This window comes from Zootoca vivipara, chromosome 1, assembly GCF_965207765.1.
Source record: "Zootoca vivipara chromosome 1, rZooViv2.hap1.1, whole genome shotgun sequence".
Taxonomy (NCBI): Eukaryota; Metazoa; Chordata; class Lepidosauria; order Squamata; family Lacertidae; genus Zootoca; species Zootoca vivipara.
In genome coordinates this window covers 43,034,793-43,057,257 of record NC_142582.1, presented here as the reverse complement: position 1 = coordinate 43,057,257, position 22,465 = coordinate 43,034,793, and the positions used below count along the sequence as shown (strand labels likewise).

The window sequence follows — 22,465 nt, the reverse complement described above, 5'->3', positions numbered from 1 at the left end:
GAGAGAGAGATGTGTCTAAAAGTTGGAATCAGTGTAGCACTGGCAGCAAAGAATGGCTGAAAATGTCATTTCTAGTGTGAGATCTCCCTACTCCATGCCTCATAATGTTTAGAAATGATAACCACATGAGATGGATCAGTTTAGATTATTGCAGCCTGAGGATGTAGACAAGCTGCTTGAATAAGTGTGGCAAATCAGCTGCCTTCTTGACCCTTGCCCATCTTGGCTTCTTCAAACTAGCCATAGGGTGGGTCTCAGAGCGATCAGTGCTTCATTGGAAAGGGGGAAAGGACCTTTTGCTTCAAAGTAGGTGGTGGTGTACCTCCTGGAAGACCTCCCTGGACCCAGAAGCGTTAGACCACTATCACCCAGTGGCAAATATTGAGGTGGTGCTGGTGGTCCATCTACAGGCATGCTTGGAGGAAGCTGATTACTTGGATCCATTCCAGTCTGGCTTCAGGCCTGGTCCTGGCACTGAAACAGCCTTGGTCACCCTTGTTGATGACATTTATGGGAGAGAGCTGGTGGGGGGAGCACAATCCTGCTGGTTTTCCTTGACATTTGCTGAAGGAATGGTGATGTAGGTGAAACTTAAAAAGTTAGACCAGTTGTTGCTTGGGGAAGAAAGTGCGGAGAAAAACAACAAAAGGGAAAGATACACACAGAAAGAAACAAAATCTTAGACTGAAGTAAAACCAAAAGACAAAAATGTTGGTGGTCCTGAAGCTGAGCATTTATTTGAAGTGAGTAATTGTGAACATAACAATGTAGTAAGAACAGATAATGAGAACAGGAAGCTTTGATTATTACAGAAGAGTGAGTTATTATCCTTGTTTTTTATGCAAGCCTCCCCCAAATGCAAGTTGAATGATGTCCTGGATGAAGGGAGTATATAGCCCTAAATGTGTACTCTGACCCATGGACAGTGGAATTCGGTCTCCTCTTAACCTCCTTTTGCTTGTGTGTTCCTCCCTGAGTACAGTATTACCTTCATAGGATTACTGTGTCAGTCTTCCAGAAGGAAAACATCATTATCATTATTCATACAAATGCTAATTTAGTCTGCTAGTGCCTGTGGACTGTCGCCACTGAGATCACCCAGAATATTCAAGTGATGGAAAACACAAACAGTCCTTGGAACCAAACTTAAACTAGACATTAGCAGTTCTAATTCCACACGCATTGCTGCCCCCTCTCTTCCCCCTCCCTTGATCCCTCCTTTTTCCATCTGTCAAACTCTTAGTGCTCAAGTGTAGGCTTTTAAATGCTGCAGGTGTGGATCCAGCATATTTGCTACTTTCTGCCTTGTTGTGATCATTGCTCATAATGATCTGTTCATGCATATACTCTGATTCTGAAGGTGTACACTTCACCTGTCACCCCTTACTAATCTGATTCCATTCTTATCATGTTTGTATACAGTAAGCCTGAAGGTTATGCAGGGTTGATGTTCCCTGGGATCGTGCCTAAAGCCAAAGTCACGTATAGTGAAAAACACATTGGGAGCAAAAGGGTGGGTGGGATTGCTAAAGTCTTTTTTACTAGAATCCCAGCCCCTTTCTGCCATCTTATCCCCCCCCCCCCAATTGCTAAGTGCATAAAGCTGAATGCACAAAAGTTAAATACTGTATGCATAAGTTGCAAGCTTACTGTATTTGTATATCCCAAGGCTTCCATACTCAGTAACTGACAGTCATGCTCTTACAAGCCAAGCCAATCAAGGAAAAATGAACCAGAAAATACAGGAAAAGGAGGTCGGTCGGGCTGGGGCATAAGATGCACTCCTATAAGTATGCAGCTGTCATAAGGGATGCTGAGGTTAATCTTTAAAAACAGAAGGCATATGAGGACTAAACTCCATTCTTTGGAAGCTCTGCTCCTTCATTCTGTATGCATGAGGGGCTGCCTGTTGGTGGCAGTGGGGTAGAGGTAGGAGTGCCATAGGATGAACTCTGACTCAGATTAAGTATTCACAAATACTAATCTTGATCTGTAGCAGGAAAGCAGAACCTGTGGCCCGTTGTTGTTGAATTACACTCTCATCACCCCTGAACATTGGCTATGTTGTCTGAGTGGAGTTTGAGCCCAACAACATCTGCAGGCCATAGGTTTCTCATGCATGATCTTTAGAATTTATCCTTGATTTCCTCTACTTCAACCTTTAAAAAATGCTCATGTTATGAAAGGTAAGAGTTTTTGCATCCCGCTTTGTTATCCCATCTTAAACACTGCTGAGAGTCTGTCCAATGAGAGACAATTGCCAGATAACAATTACTATGGAAAGTGAATAAGTGGTAAATGACTTGTATGTTAATAAGCTAAACAGATTAAAACAGCACCCTCAGTCATTTGAAATCAAAGCAAGCTACTCTGCTCAGTAGGAGTAGAATTTAACAGTTCCAGGTTAATTAATCTTCAGTTTGCTTTTAATGACAAAAATCCAAGGCACGTGTAACATGTACAGTATGCATAATTCCAAAGCTTTGACAAATATATCTCATTGAAGTTTGTATTTATTGTTTGTTTGTTCCTGACTTTTACTTGCATTGAACTAGTTTATCATATGAACAAACAAGCACTCTACAGTTTCACTTTACTGGATTGGCATTATTGACTGAACATTTGTGTGTGTGTGTGTGTGTGTGTGTGTGTGTGTGTGTGTTACCTACATACTATAGTCTGATCATGTAACAAAGCATTTGTGTCAAGGTCTTCCTAATTATTTAGTAGCTGATCGATGTATTGAAGGCTATTCTTAATTAAATTTTGAAGAACATGAAGACAGAGCTACTGTTTCAGATTGCAACAGGGAGCAGCCAGTTTGAGAGTCTGTATAGACAAGAGGTAGAAGGACTTGAGAACATGGGAATAACCAAGGGAGGGCAGGGAGGGGCAGCTGCCCCCCCCAGTCAATAGAAATCAATAAAAATACATAGCAAACTGAGATTCTGCCCCTATCAAAAGGCCTGCCCCCCCAAACAAAACTCCTGGCTACGCTTATGCTTGAGAAGCTTGCTTACACCTGGCCTGAACCACAGGGGTGGAAATATCGCTCCCCTTAGCCCACCTAAATGTCACCCCTGAAGCTAGGCTCTCACTTTCTCCTGTTAATACTTTAATTAGGTTAATGGCATTCACCTAGAAAAGCCTCCAGGTCCTGTCTTTCATCTAAATCTGAACTCTCTGGTATCATGATAATTGCATGCTGCTTTTCTACAAAGTTATGATCAAATTTTAGTGTCCAACGTCTGAAGCTACTTGTCAGATGCCATTAGTTAATTCTGGGTAATCTGCCCCCAGCCAAATAGCTTCCTGCTAATTACCATGTATTTAGAAGACAGGGTATGTTATTGCTTAAAGTATGTATGTGTGCTGCAATGCCAATTATGAGAAAATGGCCAAGCGTCAAGTGAAGTCATGAGGCTTCCATCCTTTATGAAAGGCTTTTAAAATATAATAATAAAGCACTATCAATGCTGCAAGCTTTCCTAGGCTTGAGCATCAAGGATCTCAGCTCTTGATTCTTAAATCCATTATATCCCAGCGCTATGTAGCTACCCATCAGTGTAGCTCTAATATGTAAATAGCATTCCAGCAATGATTGTCCCCACCCACCCATACTTTTGATCAGTATATTTTGGCTGTTCCTCAGGCTATTCATTTAAACCAAGGCTCTTCTCCATTTTGATCCTAAGTACTGCAAGGCACTCAAAAGACGCCTGCTTCTTGGGAGAAAAGCAATGACAAACCTAGACAGCATCTTAAAAAGCAGAGACATCACTTTGCCGACAAAGGTCCGTATAGTTAAAGCTATGGTTTTCCCAGTAGTGATGTATGGAAGTGAGAGCTGGACCATAAAGAAGGCTGATCGCCGAAGAATTGATGCTTTTGAATTATGGTGCTGGAGGAGACTCTTGAGAGTCCCATGGACTGCTAGAAGATCAAACCTATCCATTCTTAAGGAAATCAGCCCTGAGTGCTCCCTGGAAGGACAGATCGTGAAGCTGAGGCTCCAATACTTTGGCCACCTCATGAGAAGAGAAGAATCCTTGGAAAAGACCCTGATGTTGGGAAAGATTGAGGGCACTAGGAGAAGGGGACGACAGAGGACAAGATGGTTGGACAGTGTTCTCGAAGCTACGAACATGAGTTTGACCAAACTGCGGGAGGCAGTGCAGGACAGGAGTGCCTGGCGTGCTATGGTCCATGGGGTCACGAAGAGTCGGACACGACTAAACGACTGAACAACAACAACTGCAAGGCACAGATCCCTTCGTATCTTCTTCTGCAGCTGGAAAACTGAAGTGAAGCTCAGTGCTACAAATTCCACACATTTTTTCCAAGTGTGTGCATTTAAATTTAAATGTGAATTAGCATCCCACTTAAAAACTTCAAAAACAAGATACGCAAAGGGGATTTCAAGCTTTCTTGTTACTAATTTGTGCTTTTGCATATTCATAGGATGTGACTTTGTAAGTCACTGTTTGGATATGTAAGTAAACAAGGTTTTCAGCTGCAGTGAAGCTGCTATGGCATCAGCTACTACACTAATGGAAAACATATTGCTGATTGCACAGTAACAACCTGCCATGTCGAAAACTTCTAGTGGTGGCTCACTTTTGGTCCTCCAGACATTGGTGGACTACAGGTCCTGTAGTCCCTAACCTTTAGACATGCTAACTGGGGTTGATGGGAGTTGGTGTCCAACAATATCTGGTTGGCCACAGGACTCTCCTCATGCATCCTCCACATCTCCTTTTTGTCCTGCCCCCTTGCAGGCTTTAGACTAGACTCGAGCAGAGATTTCCAAACTTTTCATGTTGTGACACAGTTTTTAGACATGGATCATTTTGTGACACAGCAATTCAGCTTTACTAGCAAACCAGCAGCTAAACCAGGCATCCCCAAACTGCGGCCCTCCAGATGTTTTGGCCTACAACTCCCATGATCCCTAGCTAACAGGACCAGTGGTCGGGGAAGATGGGAATTGTAGTCCAAAACATCTGGAGGGCCGAAGTTTGGGGATGCCTGAGCTAAACTAACTGGTAATAAGAGCATTCATGTGACACACATACATACTACGGCTGACACACTAACATATCGTGACACACAATTTGGAAAGCTCTGGTCTAAAGCCTAGACTAGCTGATTCAAGTGCCCAGGTGCCAACTTACAGGGACTGGGATATCCTCAGCCAGGTTTTATTTCTAAGTGTTTTATAAACAAAAAAGATAAAGATAAACCAAGAAGGGCAAGGGACAAGGAGAGGAGAGGGAGGGAAAATTTCATTGCATAGCCTGAAGTCCTTGTGCTAACATCACTACTTGCTGTATAGCAGGCATCTCCAACATCTACTGGTCGATTGCGGGCCGATCCCCCCCCCCTAAAAAACCTCGACAACTTTGGTCTTACCCTCCTAAAGAAAGCTTGACAACTCTTGTCCATGACAATGGGACTGCTTATATGCTTTTGGTGGATATCACATGTAATTCAAAATTCAAAAATATAAACCGTTGTATATCATTTATAAACAAATTAATCATACACTGAAGACCATACAGCAAAGATACAGTATTGACAATTATAACAGTTAAACAGCCTATTTTACAGGAGGTTGCATAACATACTTGTTTTCTATGAGTCCAGCCCACCCTCGCCTTCTTATCTGGGAACGCATCAGGTTTGGCCAATTCTGTAGAAAGATAAATTTGATGTGAGTTTTTCTATAGTTACCTAATTCCACATCCTCAAGAACCAAGCAGCTATTATTGGATTTATTTCAGTCTACTGAGCACACTTACTAACATAACAAAATGTAAACACAAAAATAATTTAAAATGCTTATTTGAGAAAAAAGGGTTGTGAGATATGAGCCTTTCTGTGACCTGGTCCAAAAGTCTTTTCTCCAGGCAATGTTTTCGGTATTTTTGTTTATTTCTTTATAATATACTTTATATGTCTCCCTATAACTAAAGTTTTCTGGGCAGTTTGTCATACATTGTCATATGTGTGTCATGTGTGTGGAGGAAAACCTTAAACACGTTGCAGAGTTCCCAAAAATAGACCAGAGGCAATAGTACTTCATCCAGCAGAGCTTTACCTGTGCTGTAGGCAAATGTAGCATAAAGGTTATCAAATTCAATACAATCAGGATTGGCTCAGTCCATACAAAATCCAGTTGCAGCATTTATAAACTTAACTCATAATAAGACTAAACCAGGGATCCCCAAACTTACCTGGCTTCGGGTCGGCTCCTCCAGTGCCGATTGCACGGAGGGCGGGGGAACGCGCTCCCATACGTGTGCACACTCGCTTTTTCTGGCGCGGGGTGGCGCTGGAAATGGCTGCTGTGCACATGCAGACGTCGTTTCCGGTGCACCTCTGGGTTGGTGCGGCACCAAAAATAGCTTGTGTGCGTGCACACAAGCTATTTCTGGCGCCGCACCGACCCGGAGATGGGCAACCGCAGTGCACCGGTAAGAGCTGGCGGCGGGGTTGTCGGGGGCCGCACAATTGACTCGCGCGGGCTGCATCCGGCCCTGGGCCTTAGTTTGGGGACCCCTGGACTAAACCTTAGCAGTGAAGCATCCTATGTACAGAAACATCACACCAGAAGGAAGAGAGATAGAAAGAGAAAAGTAAGACCCAGGGTCCTTTTGGCCTATATTTATAGTCAGCATGACTCTGCAGAATAGAGATAAGAGAACTAGTTCAAAGCAGCTTCCCAGAAGGTATAACCCAGGGATGTCCAACAGGTTGATTGCGACCTACTGGTCGATCCCTGCGAGGTTTTGGTTTATTGTGGTCAATGCTGGCCCCTTCCGGGCTTGCCCCCTCGCCCTGCCCTGCCCTACATTGTTGGAGAATGGAAGACGGAGTTTACAAACCGAGGCTGTTTCTCCCCCAGCAATCCTTTGGTGAGTTGCTGTTTCTCTTTGACCGCAAAATAATGTAAAAATGTTGTGCCCCCCTCCCCCAAAAGCTAAGCAACCTATGCCTCCTGAATCACCTAAAAACAACTTTGACCTCAACCTCTTTAAAAAAAATGGGGGTAGATCACTGCCAGTTCTTAATTCTGTGAATAGATCGCAGTCTCTTGGAAGTTGGCTACTCCTGATAACCCAAACAATCATTAACCCTTCTGCCTCTGCTTCTCTCACACAGAGAAGCTTCTAGTAGCTTCTTAATCAGAATAGAATAGAAAAGAATAGGAAAAATCTTTACACATGAGATCAATACTTTATGCACTAAGAAATGCAAACTGACACAGTTTTCATGAATTAAAGCAAACAAAAGTATAACAAAACACAAAAAAATGCCATCAGTACAATATTATCCTAAAATTGTAAATCACTTTTAAATAATAATTAAACATAAATATTTCAAATTTCTGTCTCCTGATAAACAGGATTGTCCCAGCTAGCATTTTAACTGAATTGAGGTTCTGTGCATAATGCATAGGTATCGGCCAGTGCCTACGACATTACTGGTAATAAGCAACTGCCCAGTAAATGTCAGCAGCATTTGGAAGCTTTTAAAATTGTTATTTTTGGTTTGCAGCAGCAAGTTTATCAACAATCAGTTATCAGTTCAACAGCATGCATGCACACACAAACCCACCATAAGGACCCAATACACACCATTGCATTTTATAAATGCTCTTTTGGTGTGTGTGTTTCAGCTCTAACCATGCCTGATGTCAGTATCCACCATACTAGGGCATCTGCTGGGGCCCATGCGCATTAGGGACGATGCCTTGCCCCACTCACATTTAGCCTCTTGTGCTCATGGACAGAGTAATCTACTGACGGTGACAGCCCATTGCAGTGCAGGCACTGAGAAAGCCTACTTGTAAATGTGAGATTGACAGCTGCCCCACCCCACCCCACACCATGACCAGGCTTCTACCCTGTAATATTGCTGCAGTGGGATACCCCTACCATGGGTAAGCCTGTTCATGGGCAAACATGAGGGAGGTTGGCAGCTACAGGGGCATATCTGGGGGGGAAAGAGTTAGTTTGGCTCTGGGTGGGCTACGTAGGGCAGCTTCTCTGGGGCCTTCCAAAAGCCAGAGCCAAGCCTGACTCAACATATATTTATAGACTTTTTTGGAAAAAAATATTAGGATCAAATGCCATCTGAGTCAAGGATTTGTTGTGTAATCTTGGACAAACCAGTTAATCTATGCTTTATATTGGGAATTATAATAAACTATGTCACAGGGTTCATTTGAAAGTTAATGATTGCACACTCAAAGAAACATAATGGCAACAACTGAGGAAAGGAACAAAATTCTCAAGTAAATAATATGATAAGACTAAGTAGAGATCTTTAGTAGGAGGGCCACCTGGATTGACACACCTGGATCAGAAAAGAAGCAGGCCCAGTGTCATGACACTTGTGTGTGATTGCACCTTCACATTTCTGTGAGTCATATACCCTGTGCTCCTGAAGGCACATTATTTATCCCATGTTTTATCCTTACAGTGAAGATGTCTGCAAACGAGGGTTTACTGTCATCATTGATATGAGGGGGTCTAAATGGGACCTGATCAAGCCCCTATTGAAGACTCTTCAGGAGGCCTTCCCTGCAGAAATTCATGTTGCCCTGATAATCAAGCCTGATAACTTCTGGCAGAAGCAGAAGACAAATTTTGGAAGTTCCAAATTTATCTTTGAGGTAAGATTGAGAGCCTTCTGTAATGTCTGAAGAGTTTCAGTTTAAGTAAAGAATCACATATACTGTATCTAGACCATTCAGTCCATATTGATTCATTGAAAAATTAACAGTGTTCAGTGTCAACTTTAAAAAAGATACTGCCCTCAAGTTAAGAGGGGAGGGGTCTTTATGCTACAATAGTTGCTGCTCCTGCAAAATAATCTGCTCCTTAGTTGACTTTTTTGACAATTGAACAACCCCAACAATAGTAAGGTTTACTTTTGTATTTTCCCTTGTGGGTGCAGTCAGTCACAAGTTGTGGGTTGACACTTGATTGACTAATGATTCAGGAGCTTGCTGTCAATGAGAGAGATGACCCAACAAACCTCCTTGTCATTAATCCAGGAGTACTTTTGCAAATTATTTTTCTTTTCTCCTAAAAAGATTGAATGAGCAGGCTGTGATTTTGATTGGTTGCATCTACGAGAGAGAAATATGACAGCTGATAGGCTGTTACCTTGCTTTGCACATCCCTTCTCCCTTCCTGATGAAGTTTGATAATGTATTCCTATTCATCTCTAGTTCTCCCAAGAGAACCTGTCTGAATAATAAATGCATCTTCAGAATGCTTTAAACAAAAAGGCCTCCTGTCACATCTTTGTGCTGAAAAGGCCGATTGTGACAGGAAAGAATATTTTTGAAGTAGATTTTAAAACCAATTGGAGAATCTTTGACCTGCATTGACATATTTTATGCTAAATGTAATCATCAGCTTAAAACTTTAAAGGGTTACTGTTCAAGATTAGGTAAAGGTAAAGGGACCCCTGACCATTAAGTCCAGTTGTGACTGACTCTGGGGTTGCAGCGCTCATCTCATGTTATTGGCCGAGGGAGCCAGCGTACAGCTTCCAGGTCATGTGGCCAGCATAACAAAGCCGCTTCTGGCGAACTAGAGTGGCACACAGAAACACCATTTACCTTCCTGCTGTAGCGGTACCTATTTATCTACTTGCACTTTGATGTGCTTTCAAACAGCTAGGTTGGCAGGAGCTGGGACCGAGCAACGGGAGCTCACCCAGTCACGGGGATTCGAACCGCCGACCTTCTGATCGGCAAGCCCTAGGCTCTGTGGTTTAACTCACAGCGCCACCCGCATCCTACTGTTCAAGATTAGAGACCATAAAAGCTTGAGGTGCGTTTTTGAAAGGTCTACTGTCTTAATATGCATCTGTCTGTCTCCGTAATTGAAAATACAATACAATGGAGTATTGACCTGGTTCCTATGTCGTGGAGAACACCATGGCTAATTATTTACCATAGACACACTTTTCTGAGCTATTTGCCTCCTTCTAAATCAGTGGAGAAAATAAGCCACCATACTGACTCAGGGTTCCATCCAATCTAGGCGTCATAGTTTATTGCACTCTCAAGAAACCATGCTCATTAAACCAAGAACAAAACTTGGCTACAGATGGTGATCTGTTGGAAGTGAAAGAAGCCATGATCCCTGGTCTGAGCATGATGTGTTTCTCCTTCATCCTAGCAGAAAGGAGACAAACAGCCCATAAATGTATACCTTAGTGGTTTACCATGATGTTTGAACAAGGTCACTATCTTATGTACATGTTGAAGTGTCACACACCCCAGTGATCTCATAATATCTTCCCCTTTCTTCATCTTAGATACTAAGGTAGAAAATGAATATGTCATGACTCTGGTGTGAGGGTGTCTGTTTCCTCACTTAGTCAACAGGTTGAAAGTGGACCTGAGAGAATGTGGGAAGGGAACTACAGTGGTACCTCGGTTTACAAAAACAATTGGTTCCAGAAGTGTATACTTAACCTGAAGCGTACTTAACCTGAAGCGAACTTTCCCATTGGAAGTAATGGAAAGTGGATTAATCCGTTCCAGACAGGTCTGTGGAGTACTTAAACTGAAAATACTCAAACCGAGGCGTACTTAAACCGATGTATGACTGTATGCTACTCAATCATGCACTGTAGTTCACTTCCCACTTCCTCTCATTTCCTTGTTCAAAATGCCAGCTATCTGTCTGGATGGTGGTTGCCCAGTAGGGTGGGTCATAAAAAACTTTTTTTGGAAAATGTTTCCTCCCTTGATCTTATATCAGGCATATGGTATAAACATAGTCAAATTTCAAATTTGGGACAAATCGGTTAATATTTAGACCCTGCTCCTACAGATTGAAATTTTGCCTCAGTGATGAAAACATAGCAATTTGACTCATTTATTCTCAGTATGTTAAATTGTGAACTAATAAACATAAATTTTAGATTTTATGTAGAGCAATAATAGTTGCATACTATTATTTTCTGCAATATTTATTTATTTAAGATAAAACATGTTGATAATTTACATGAAAAACCAATGGTTTTGAACAAATTATATGGAACAATTAAGCAAACGGTGTACTAAACAAGTAAACATAAACAATAAACAATAAAACAATAAAACACCACTCATATTTGACTATGTTTATACCATACGCCTGATATAAGATCAAGGGAGGAAACATTTTCCAAAAAAAGTTTTTTATGACCCACCCTATTGCCCAGGTCCTTGTTGTGGGCTTCCTGAAGATCACTCTGAGAATAGAATGCTGGACTAGATGAGCCTTTTGTTTGATACAGTCATGCTCATCTTATGTTTTTTTCAGGGGGTGTGTGTTGTTTTTATCATGGTCTCTCCCCAAAACTTCCCCTTAGTGCTACATGGCTTGGATTTTAAAGTGCATTTCTGTTCTTTGCTTGTACTTTAAAATCAAAGAGGCACAGTTTTGCTGAGACACTGATAGCAGCCCAGGCATCCAGCATAAGCTCAATCCAGAGCTGGTGAGTGAGTGGTGAGTCAAAGTGTTTTTTGCCCACACCTAAAGTTAGGGGTTGTAGGGCCCCTAGACCTCTGCCCAAAGCCCAGCCCTAAGAGCACCATTGACTGCTGCCACAAAAATACTATAAAATTAGTATTGCACTGCACAGAAGCAATGTTTAAAGTTTATAGATATCACATCTTATTCTTAAGAGTTATCAACTAGTTTGTCAATCAAGTTTGAACTTATGTTTGTCAATCGAGTTTGAACTTTTGTTGTCCAGGTAAAAGTCACCATATTTACAAGCTGGAATTGGTGTGGGTGCAGGGGAGACCCCTCCTAGGGCAAGATAGCCTACCTCCTTTTAAAGATTTTAACCTTTTAAAAAGCATCAAATTATAATATACATCTGTTTAAGCATCCTACAATATGACCTTATACAGATACAGTATATTGTATGATTTCCAATTGCTCTAATACATCATCTCCTTATTTGGCAATGGATGTCAGTAAAGGTCAGTGGTGCAAACCTGGAAATTCTAGCAAAGTGAAATATCTGTGATCAGAGTTGGGAGATAGAATTGTTATTTTCTAAAGTAGTGATGTAAGTGAATCACTAAGTCTAACTCTTGGAAATGCCCCCAACTGCACAGTTTGCTTTGATATATTCCATGTTCTCATTGCATTGGAATCAGAGGCCTACAGTAAGGCTCCTGAAGTGGTACATTCTGCTCTGCCCTTCATAAGTAGCCTCCCTGCAGTGCTTTCACTTTCTGTAGCAAGAGCTAGGTGATTTAAAAAAACAAAAAAACCACCTGTGTTCTTCTTTGCAAATTGCCAGTCAATGCCTACTAATAATTTAAAAAGAAACACATGTACATAAAACAACAGGAGAAAAAGGCAGGTAAAACTGCAACCAAATTACAATGCACAATAATCCAATACTAATATGAAATTTCACTGAAAAACTGGAAAAATAACCAGGACCTGCTGCTGAAAGCTTAGTAGCATCAGTGCCAGAGCGATGGTGCTCAGACTGAGTTCTTGCCAGATGTGCCTCAGGTTGTCAGTTCTGGAACTTTTGTTGGCTGAAGACTTAACAAGTGCATGTCACAATTCTGTATGCTTTGGTGGATATTAGGGAGAAATAAACTGGACAAATGGGAATTTCAAAAGACAATATTTTTTAAATTGTGAGGCTTTTTTTTAAAAAAAACAAGAGCTAAAGTACAGTATAGCAGGAATGGTGAGGTATAGTTATTTTAAATCTAGAACTTTGGATAGGGATAACTGTTTACACACTGTCCAGGAATCATTGCAAAAGAACCTGGAAAATTATCAAACAGTGTTATAGGATACATGGCCAGGCCCTTACCTTCATTTCCAAAACTAATAATGTAAATGACCATCTATTCCAGGATTTCCTGTTTTTTTATTCCAAGTTAATTTTTACTGCCACAAATTCATTTGTGTCCTCACCCAACAAAGACCACATAAATTACAGTGGTACTGTTTATTGAGTGATAGTCAGTTTCTCCCAGGGCATCATGCTAGACCTAAAGCATGGCAAACTTAGGTGCAAACACTTCCTTAGCCATAAACTTACTGGGTGGCCATCTGCAACAAATTATTATCTCATGGCCTAACTTATCTGTTAAATGGGAATAAATAAGTACATACCAGGATTGTTGATAGAACGAAGAAGATAAAGTTTGGAAAGCACATTGTAAGTTTTATATAAAGTAATAGTTTAACTTTTTTTCATTATGACTCATAGGTATTTCTCTTTATCCATGGCAAGTTCTTCTGTAAATACCTCAGTGGCATTTAATTTTTACATTAATTTGGCTTAATCATATTTAAAAAGGGTTGAAAAATAGCAGCCATATGGAAGCCTGTGTGATCTGCCTGTGGGAAAAGCCAGTTGGAATAATCTGAAAGAAAATAAGGAGCAGTGAGATGTGTATTTTGGCAGGGTAGAGCACCTGCTTCCAGTCACACGCCTGAAACCTGTATAATGGCTGTATAATTCAAATAGCAGAATCCGGTGTGATATCACATATCCACTTAGGAGAACGTTCAAGCCAGAATAGCTAAAGGCAATGGGGAAGAGTTCCATTTACAGTGATACAAAATACACTCTTTAGTTTGAAGGGATATGTCGTGGAAACATTATTCCCCACCCTCCAAAAAAAGAACTTTATAATGATCACTTTAGATTAAAAAGCACCAGTGATTCAAGAAAGGTTTGGTGCTGAAAGTAGAATCAAACGAAAGCACAAGTTTTTAAAGTTTGTGCAGTGAATATGAAGTAAATGTAGTTCCTGGTGCTCTTTAAAAGCTCCCCCCCCCCCCAGTGAAATGTATAAGTTTAAAAAAGCACATTATCTCAGCATCCTTCTCATAAAAACCCAATGTGTGGTGCCATTGGCTGGAACATTGATGTTGGATATGAGAAATCTGGCTTCAGATTCCAGCTCAGTGGGCTTCCTTCAGCAAATCACATATTGTGTCCTGAATGCATGCTTCCACAATGTCTGCAGTTCAACTAAAATCCCAGCAAGCTCATCTTTGAATAAACCAGTATCATGCTGTGCAGAGTTTGATGCATTAGCTGCATGTTGCCACCCACAAGTGAAATCTTCATGGACTTTGCACATGAGTACTTAATGCTTTATACTCAGCAACAACACTGAACAGTAGATCACCTCAACCAGACATACCTCAAGATCTCTATCAGTAAAATGGAAAGTAAGAGGCACTTGCTGTATAGAACTGTCGCCAGAAGCATTGCAAAATGTTTGTGCAAGAAGTCTGTGGGGAATTAATGGAATTACAGTCATGTTATTACAGTTATTATTCTCTAAATGCTGCCATGACTTCTCTGAGTTGTGGGTGGTGGTGGGGAATTCTTACCAGCCCAGGCTGTCAGTGTCCTTTCCCTCCTACGGCCTGCCTTCCCATGACAAATAGCTAGAAAATTATAATGTTTAGATCCCAGTATTGCAATATTTCTCATTCTTTCTCTGAAAACACATTTCAATATTTTTATGCCCTTAGACAAGCATGGTCTCTGTTGAAGGCCTAGCAAAACTGGTGGATCCCTCTCAACTAACAGAGGAATTTGAAGGATCCTTGGATTACAATCATGATGAATGGATAGAGTTGAGAGTTTCATTGGAAGAGTTTTTCAACAGTGCCATCCATTTGTTATCCAGGCTAGAGGACCTTCAGGAAATGTTGGCTAGGAAAGAATTTCCAGTGGATGTGGAGGGCTCAAGAAGACTGATAGATGAACACACGCAGCTCAAGAAGAAAGTAATTAAAGCTCCAGTAGAAGAATTGGATCGTGAGGGTCAGAGGTTATTACAATGCATACGGTGCAGTGATGGTTTTTCTGGTAGGAACTGCATTCCTGGCAGTGCAGATTTCCAAAGTCTTGTGCCAAAGATCACCAGCCTTTTGGACAAGCTGCATTCAACTCGGCAACACTTGCATCAGATGTGGCATGTCCGGAAACTGAAACTGGACCAGTGTTTTCAACTTCGACTTTTTGAGCAAGATGCAGAAAAGGTAAGGGATAATTTTCTTCTTCTTGACTATTACTGTGAAATCACATGGCAACATTGTAGCCAAATATATATGCTTCTGCAATTAGCAACATGAGGAATTAATCGGGGATATAAACCTCAAGTTGCTAGCAAATGTATTTTATGTGACTTGTAAAGCAAAATCACTAAACTAATTGTTGGAAGTAGCAAGCAGCATGAGAGCCAAGAATAACTCACCTTTGGCTGTTCTGAAGAAAGCTGATCTGCTTTGGATATATACAAGTAGATGTAAGGCACCCCAAGTTAAGCTTTGCTGCTTTCCACCAGGCTTTCTACCAGAACTGGTTGATGTGTTGAGAAGGGACAACCAACTCAGGAGTTTTAGTCAGGAGTTTATTTGTGAGAAGATAGAGAAAGAGATTTAGGAAAGGAAGCAATAAGTGAGCTGCTGAGGGAAATGGTGTATATGCTAGCTGTAGTAGGCTAGCTGTGGCAGAAGCTTATTCACAGAAGTATAGCCCCAGCAATGAAGTGATGGATAGTATAATTATCTAAAAACGTATTTTAGCCATGGTGGGCAGGGGGGGGGGTCAATATATTAGTTAGGTGTCCTATGTAATATCAAAGGTGTCTCGGGCAATTGCCAGAGATGTCCCTTCTGTTCTGAGCAGGTGGTGCTGATGGTGCAGCAGTGAGCTGGGAGTGGAGTGGTTGCTCAGCTCCAATAGGTGATGGGTGGCTGCTGTTTTTTCCCTTCCTCATTCCAACGGCCAGCATCAGCACTGGAGATGGTGGTTCTGAGAGGCAGTCAGATCTGAATGTGCAATGGCACTACTGGAAAGTATGATTTATTGTAGCAGGAACAAGGGATAAACTCAAGTGCTCTCCTCCCCTGGCTAAAGAGATTTCCTAATTGGTTAGGTGGAAACTGTGGTTTCACAAACCAGGCTTCAGTTTTCTATTTCTTAGAGATTATTAACCTTGCATAGATGGTGGGGTGGTGGTAGTCATTTGGATTTTGGTTTCTTTCAGACTTGCAGCTAGAAACCAGTAAGAAAAAATGGCATGGGGTTTTCAGTTCAGGATAGAACCAGACAGTCTGCAAAGTTATAATCTGCTGAGCAGCACACACATTTGGTAGAAATCAGGGGAGTGGGAGGTAGCAATCATACTAGGAGCTTCTGTCATCAACTTCCATAGAAAAAACTTGGTTTGTTTAGCTTGGTTGGTTTTTGTTTTTTCCCTTCCAGCATGGAGAGAAGAAAAAACCCAGGGCTCCTAGGATTCCACAGGGGCAAATGAAATTAATCCATAGAGAGAAATTGCAATCTTCTTGTGGTTGAAGTCTAAATGCCGTGATTCAATTAGGTCAACTGTGTTGCATTCATTGTAGAGCAATAGGAGGCGGCTCATGTAGTGTGCATCCCCCACCACAGTGATGGCCTGATTAACTCACATTAGGATCTGCAGGAAAGATAGTCTCAGGCTTTGCTATTCAGATTAATTCCTTACCCGAGAGAAGGACAAATAACTGCAGTTCTTGATTGTGTCTCTGTTGGACAGCAAAGTAAAATAGGGTTATTTAATCATAAGAAAAAGCATAGCATTTAACTGTATCAGATATTGTGGTGATGCAACCCACAGCCAGCATAGTTTCTCAAAACAAGGGAAGGTATTGGAAATATTCAAGAAATGCTAATAAGTTTGGGTAGTGGTGGGAGTTAAAGGGACGGAAGAGCAGGGTGGATGCCTCATACTCTACTGGAATAAGCACATTAAGGACAGAAAATATTTATCAGCCTACATGCTGTCTGCAGACCTTCTGGAAATACTTAATGTTGGCATCCATCCTGGTTTTTCTTTTCTTTTCTTGTGGGAGGAATTTCTCAGTTATTCCACAGCAATCCCATGTCAATATCATTATCCCAATGCATCTGAACTAAGAAAACTTATGTGGCAGTGAGCAACAAGCTCACCACTACTGTTAGCATGGCTGGTACTTAGCGTATGATCCAGACCATAAGAAGCATGTTTCTTCTCAGATGCTTCTTTCCCCATCTATTTGCTAGATATAAATAAGGAGGATAAATAACCATTCATGGCAGTAAGTGGAAGGAATCATGCACTAACACAGCTCAAAATATTTCATAAAAATGGAATTTTACGGCATGAGGAATAGTGTCTCAACAATCCTCTGCCTGTGTGTTGAACCTTGACTGGGGGAAACCCTGATTCAGTTTTCTGCAGTTTTCTTCAGTTTTCACATTCCCACAAGCTGCTGTTAACTCCCAGAGCTGTTGTGAGCGAATTAGGGGAGGGGATCCTCACCTCTGTGAAAGAAGAGCAAGATAATAGTAATGTACCGTATTGGCCTGAATATAAGCTGCACTTTTGTTTCCAAATTCTGACAGTGAAAAGTTAAAGTGCGGCTTATATTCGTGACCTTACGCCGCTGGCAAAGCGCTGTGGCTCCCCCCCGGAAGCTGTGGGGGGGGGCAACGCCGCCCGCCTGCCACTCCCAAGCCTGCCCTGAGCCAGGGAGGAGGCCCCCGGCAAAGTGGCGTTGCTCTCCCCCCCCCCAGAGCAGCCTGGGAGTGTGAGGCAATGGCGCGCTGCCTGCCCACCACTCCCTGAGCCATCAGAACGAAGGGGGGAAGTGGGTGGAGGCCGCTGGCAAAGCGGTGCAGCACCTCCCCAGGAAGCAGCCTGGGTATTGTCTTTTTTTCTTTCCCACCTTCAATTTTAAAGTTGCAATTTATTTGCAGGTGCGGATTATATTTGGGCTGTCAGAGAAGGCTGCGGCTACTCATGAGTAAAGACGCTCCACTCCATCTTTTCTTTCAGAGTTTTATTGTGCATGCTATTTACAGTGCAAGAGTATTGGGAAACATGACTGCTCAGTCCGTATCAGAACCTCACAATGGCTTCTTCCTGGTCTTCACCCAACATAAGAGCCTGGGGACCCCAAAACGCCGCCCCCTTGCCCTAGTAGCGCACCTCAATTCAGGCGTTGGGGGAAATGGACGCCCTGTGTCCATGGCTGTCTCAGCTCCTCCTCCCCTAGCTCTCCCTCAGAGTGGTGCAAGGGTTCTGTAGCATACGACAGCCCTCTCTCCACTCCACTCATTTCCTCATTCCTCTCCTCTGACTCGCTACTTGTGCTGACGTGAAAATGATGGGTGGGGGCTCTCTGTAAGGATTACCCCCTGACATGGGCCAATACGGTATTACTATTAATACGCCTGTAATTGTTACAGGTTGATCCTTACAGTACAATCATGTGAGTTGATGAACTAGCATGGCATTTCATAATAGATTGTGCTAGAATCTTTGTATGTGGAAGAAGGCTATTGAAGTGACAGTGGGTCTCAACCTTTAATTCCAGTATTTGTGGAGGAACTTCAGTTAGTATTACTGCATCAATAGACCCCTGATAGTATGGTACCAGAGAGAAAAGCTCCTGAGCAGTTGAAGCTGACTAGCTTTAAATTTTCCTGCATAAAAGCCAGGAGATCCAAGTGTCTGTTGAAACAAACCTGAAATGTTCCAAAGTGAGGGGAGAATACACAATGCATGAGGTAGAAGAATGCTAATTGTTGGTACTGTCAGTTTGGAGGAGGCAGAAGCTGGCTGTCAGCCAGTCTCAATTGAGAGGAAAATCCTGAAGTGAATCCCTAGAATGAAACAAGAAAGGGAACCCCAGCAGTTGACATCCACAAGATACAGTATTTCCCATCAGGGCTTGCCAGGAAAAGGTAAGGCAGACCCCTGCTGTATGTGACACACAAGGAAATTAAACACAACACGCCTGCTGCTTACATTGAAGAGGGGGAAATGGAATTGAATAGATTAAGTTGGCTAAAAATGTCTGGACAATATAAGCTGCTTTCATCATGCAGGGGAAGCCAAAGTCCTTAGAGTACTTTAACAAGGAGTGGTGTATCCTAACTGCTGATCATCAAGATCTTCTGGCCCCATTTATGGGTCCAAAGCTTTCACAGCCTCTTCTGAGACCTTATTTGGGAGGCTAAAGAAGAGAATGCTTGAGGAATCTAGGGAAGAAATGTTACCAGATTTTTAGTAAGTTTATAGAAGCATCCCTTATTAGGGTTTTTTAAATATAAATTTATTTATCATTTACCATTTTCCAACAAAACATACAAATTGACAAAACCCAAAATAATATCAAGTTGACTTCCCCTCACCCCATCTGTGCTCCCTTTCATTTTATCTCTGCTACTGCATTTCCACAATAATTCCTTAATTATTTATTTTCTATGAAATTTCCTGGAGTTTTCTTTACTGCTCATTTTACATTAACCTTGCTAATGTTTTCAGTTGTTTACAGTAAGTTTTCAGATTTTCAGTCTTTATTAAAGATTATTTCTTCCTGGTTCTTTATTCTTCCCATAAGTTTAACAGTTATGGAAGCATCATTCAGACAAAGGTTATCAGAAGGGCATGTTCTGGCAATTTACCAGGGCTACGGTAGCTCACAATTTGTGATGCTATCTTCCTCTAAACTTCTACCAACAAATCTTTTACCTCTATTTATTGTAGATTTCCACTTTTAAGCCAGAATACCAATGAAAGCAAAGGATCACCAGAAAGGGAAGGTGATAAATGAAGGGAATTGTTTGAATCCAGCAATGGATGGCAGAGATGGGGATTTACTGTAGGAGAGCATGGTGCATAAGAAAACAGTACTTTGTTGTAGTTTCTTTGGAGAAAGGCATTTGGACATTCAGGGACAAATGCATTATCATACTCCAGCCTTAACCATTTCAAGTACTGCTTCCTTTAGATGCTTCATGAGCTATAATAAAATGGCATTACACAACTGATGACAAGATCCTCTTTGCTAATAGGAAGCAGTTTATTTTATTACAGTCCATTAAGTGCAGCAGTAGTAAGTGTCCCTGAGCAAATGGCAAGTGTGTGTGTGTGTGTGTGTGTGTGTGTGTGTGTGTGTGTGAGAGAGAGAGAGAGAGAGAGAGAGAGAGAGAGAGAGAGAGAGAGAGAGAGAGAAGGATTTCCTGGAAATAGATTTTTTTTGCTTGGTTTCTGGAAGGAATAGAGTTCAGCAGCACTTATCAATCAATAGAGTCATATTTCTTCCCTTCTCTGTTATGTCATCTTGTAAAAACTAAAGAGTATTTTAAAAATGATATAAAAACAGGAGTTTTTCTCTTCATTCATTCATATGGCCATTGGTTCTGGCTCATAGCTGCCAAGTTATCCCTTTTTAAAGGGAAATTCCCTTATGCTGAATAGGCTTCCTTGTGAGAAAAGGGAAAACTTGGCAGCTATGTTCTGGCTACTTTTAAATATTGCAAGTCATTCTAGGGAGAACAGTGTTCGCCTCACTTGGTTGGAGCCTCTGTTACAAGTATTGGCAGGAATTAAAGACATTGCCTTGTTTTCACACATCCAGGTGTATTTATAATAAGTGCTGCAACAGTGATGAAGAGACCACAACTGCCACTCTTTCAAAAGCTTAGAGCTCAGGCAGTCCTATCTTTTTTTCTTAGGTTAGTATCATAACCTTTGCTTATTGAGAACAACAATTACCAGACCTTTAGAAGGCATCTCAAGGCAGCCCTGTTTAGGGAAGCTTTTAATGTTTGATGGATTTCTGTATTTAAATGTTTTGTTGGAAGCTGCCCAGAGTGGCTGGGGGAACCCGGCCAGATGGGCGGGGTATAAATAATAAATTATTATTATTATTATTATTATTATTATTATTATTATTATTATTGCAAAATCAAAGCTCTCTCAGGGGCTTACTATATCCTTCTGCAAAAATATGGAAAGGAGGCAGAATGCCTGGGGGGGGGGGGCTGATTTGGGAGGATGCCCTTGAAAGGAAGTCTCTAGCACTCCTAGAAGGAATGATATAAAAGTTTAGGGTTGTCATTGGGGTAAAGCAAGGTTCTTCTGCCTTCCATAGTGCAGCAGGCAAAAATTCAACAGGTTAAGTATTTTCTAATACAGAAATAAAATTGTGTGAAATGCTTCACCTGTTCACATTCTGTCTCTCAAACAATTTATTATGTGTGCGGTCACTGATTTATTTTTGGGTCCCTCCAGGGAACACAAATATGTATCCTCATTTACAAGTGGGTTGGAGGGCCCAATCCAGGTACATAGTACTGGGCACACGAAAAACCTCTTTGGCAACCTTGACCATCCCAACCAGGAGGTTTGTCTTTTTAGAAGTAGAAAGGCTTGTGGATGTGGCAAACTGGACATTGAAAGCTATAACCTCTGGTTCCTAAGCTAGCATCCCACCTAGCATCCCTCAGTTTGTAAAACAGGCTACCCTACAGACTCTTATTAACAAAGGGCCAATCCACCCCTTCAAAGCAATATAATATAGAGGAGTGCAAACCTCATGCAGCTTATTGCTTCCTAAGAGTTCTTCCCTCAGGGGCTTAAAAATATGCAGGAGGTCAAACCTTGACCTCCTTCCTCCAGACTAATTACAGGTCAGGGGTGTTGGTAGTTGTAGTCTAATGACATGTGGGAACTGTCTAATGACAGGGTGGCTACAGGTTCCCTGCCCTTGTTCTAGGCCCTACATTTGACTTACCTACTCTGCTCACTATCCTTCTGATGTCCATGAGAGCGGATCATAACTGATCTTTCAGCTTTGGAGTGGCAGCTCACATGACAATCCCCCCCCCATGTATTCACTGCAGGTAAACAGAAAAGAGAAGGGAACAGGAGTGTTTACGGCACTGAGAGGGAGGGTAAGATTAGTGCATTGCATGAGAGGTGGTAGAGTGTCAGTAATACAGTCCACAGCTGTCCAGAGATGTTCAGAAAAAGCTAATGATTTATCTACACCGTGTCACAATTGAGAGTAGAAATCTTCTTAAAGCAATGTCCCTTGATTATTCCAAGAGAATATGGAAAATGTAATATGTGATCTGGGTCCTTCATGGATGCAGATGCAGCTTCCCAGAAGACATTCCAGTGAAGACAGCAGCTGAAAAACATACTTCCACAATTGTGGGAACTGCTGTTGGGAAGCTACAGCTGAATCTGTGGGGGTTCCAGGTTGCATGTTTATGGTCTCCACGTGAATGGATTCCTAAAGGCAGTTGGGATGCATTATACAACTCTGTGAACTATCTTGTAAGCAACTGATAATCCACCCCTTTCTGTTTTTCCCTCAAAGATGTGTTTTTTGCTTTCCCCCACCTCAGCAACTCAGTTACAGCTCTTATAATTTTAGTAGCCTAGATTTCCTTCAAAGCATATGTGGAGCTCAGACTGGTAACTGGATTGTAAAATCTGAACATGCTCTTTGGTAGATAGATGTGCCAAATTGCCTCCAGACCTCTCAGACTGTAGAAGCTTTGGATGCTGTTGCTTTCCTGAACAGCTATCCAGATTGTAGTCTCATTCCTCTGGGTATCA

General features: G+C 41.7%; 1 protein-coding gene across 1 annotated transcript in view; it reads left to right on the top strand.

The window, feature by feature from the left end:
• Positions 1-22,465, top strand: part of KALRN (kalirin RhoGEF kinase) — a 367,102-nt gene that overhangs the window by 229,233 nt on the left and 115,404 nt on the right. The window contains exons 4-5 of the mRNA XM_088652331.1: positions 8,488-8,680; positions 14,550-15,062. Of these exons, the coding sequence (XP_088508457.1) occupies positions 8,488-8,680; positions 14,550-15,062 (706 nt within the window). The remainder of the gene's footprint in view (positions 1-8,487; positions 8,681-14,549; positions 15,063-22,465) is intronic.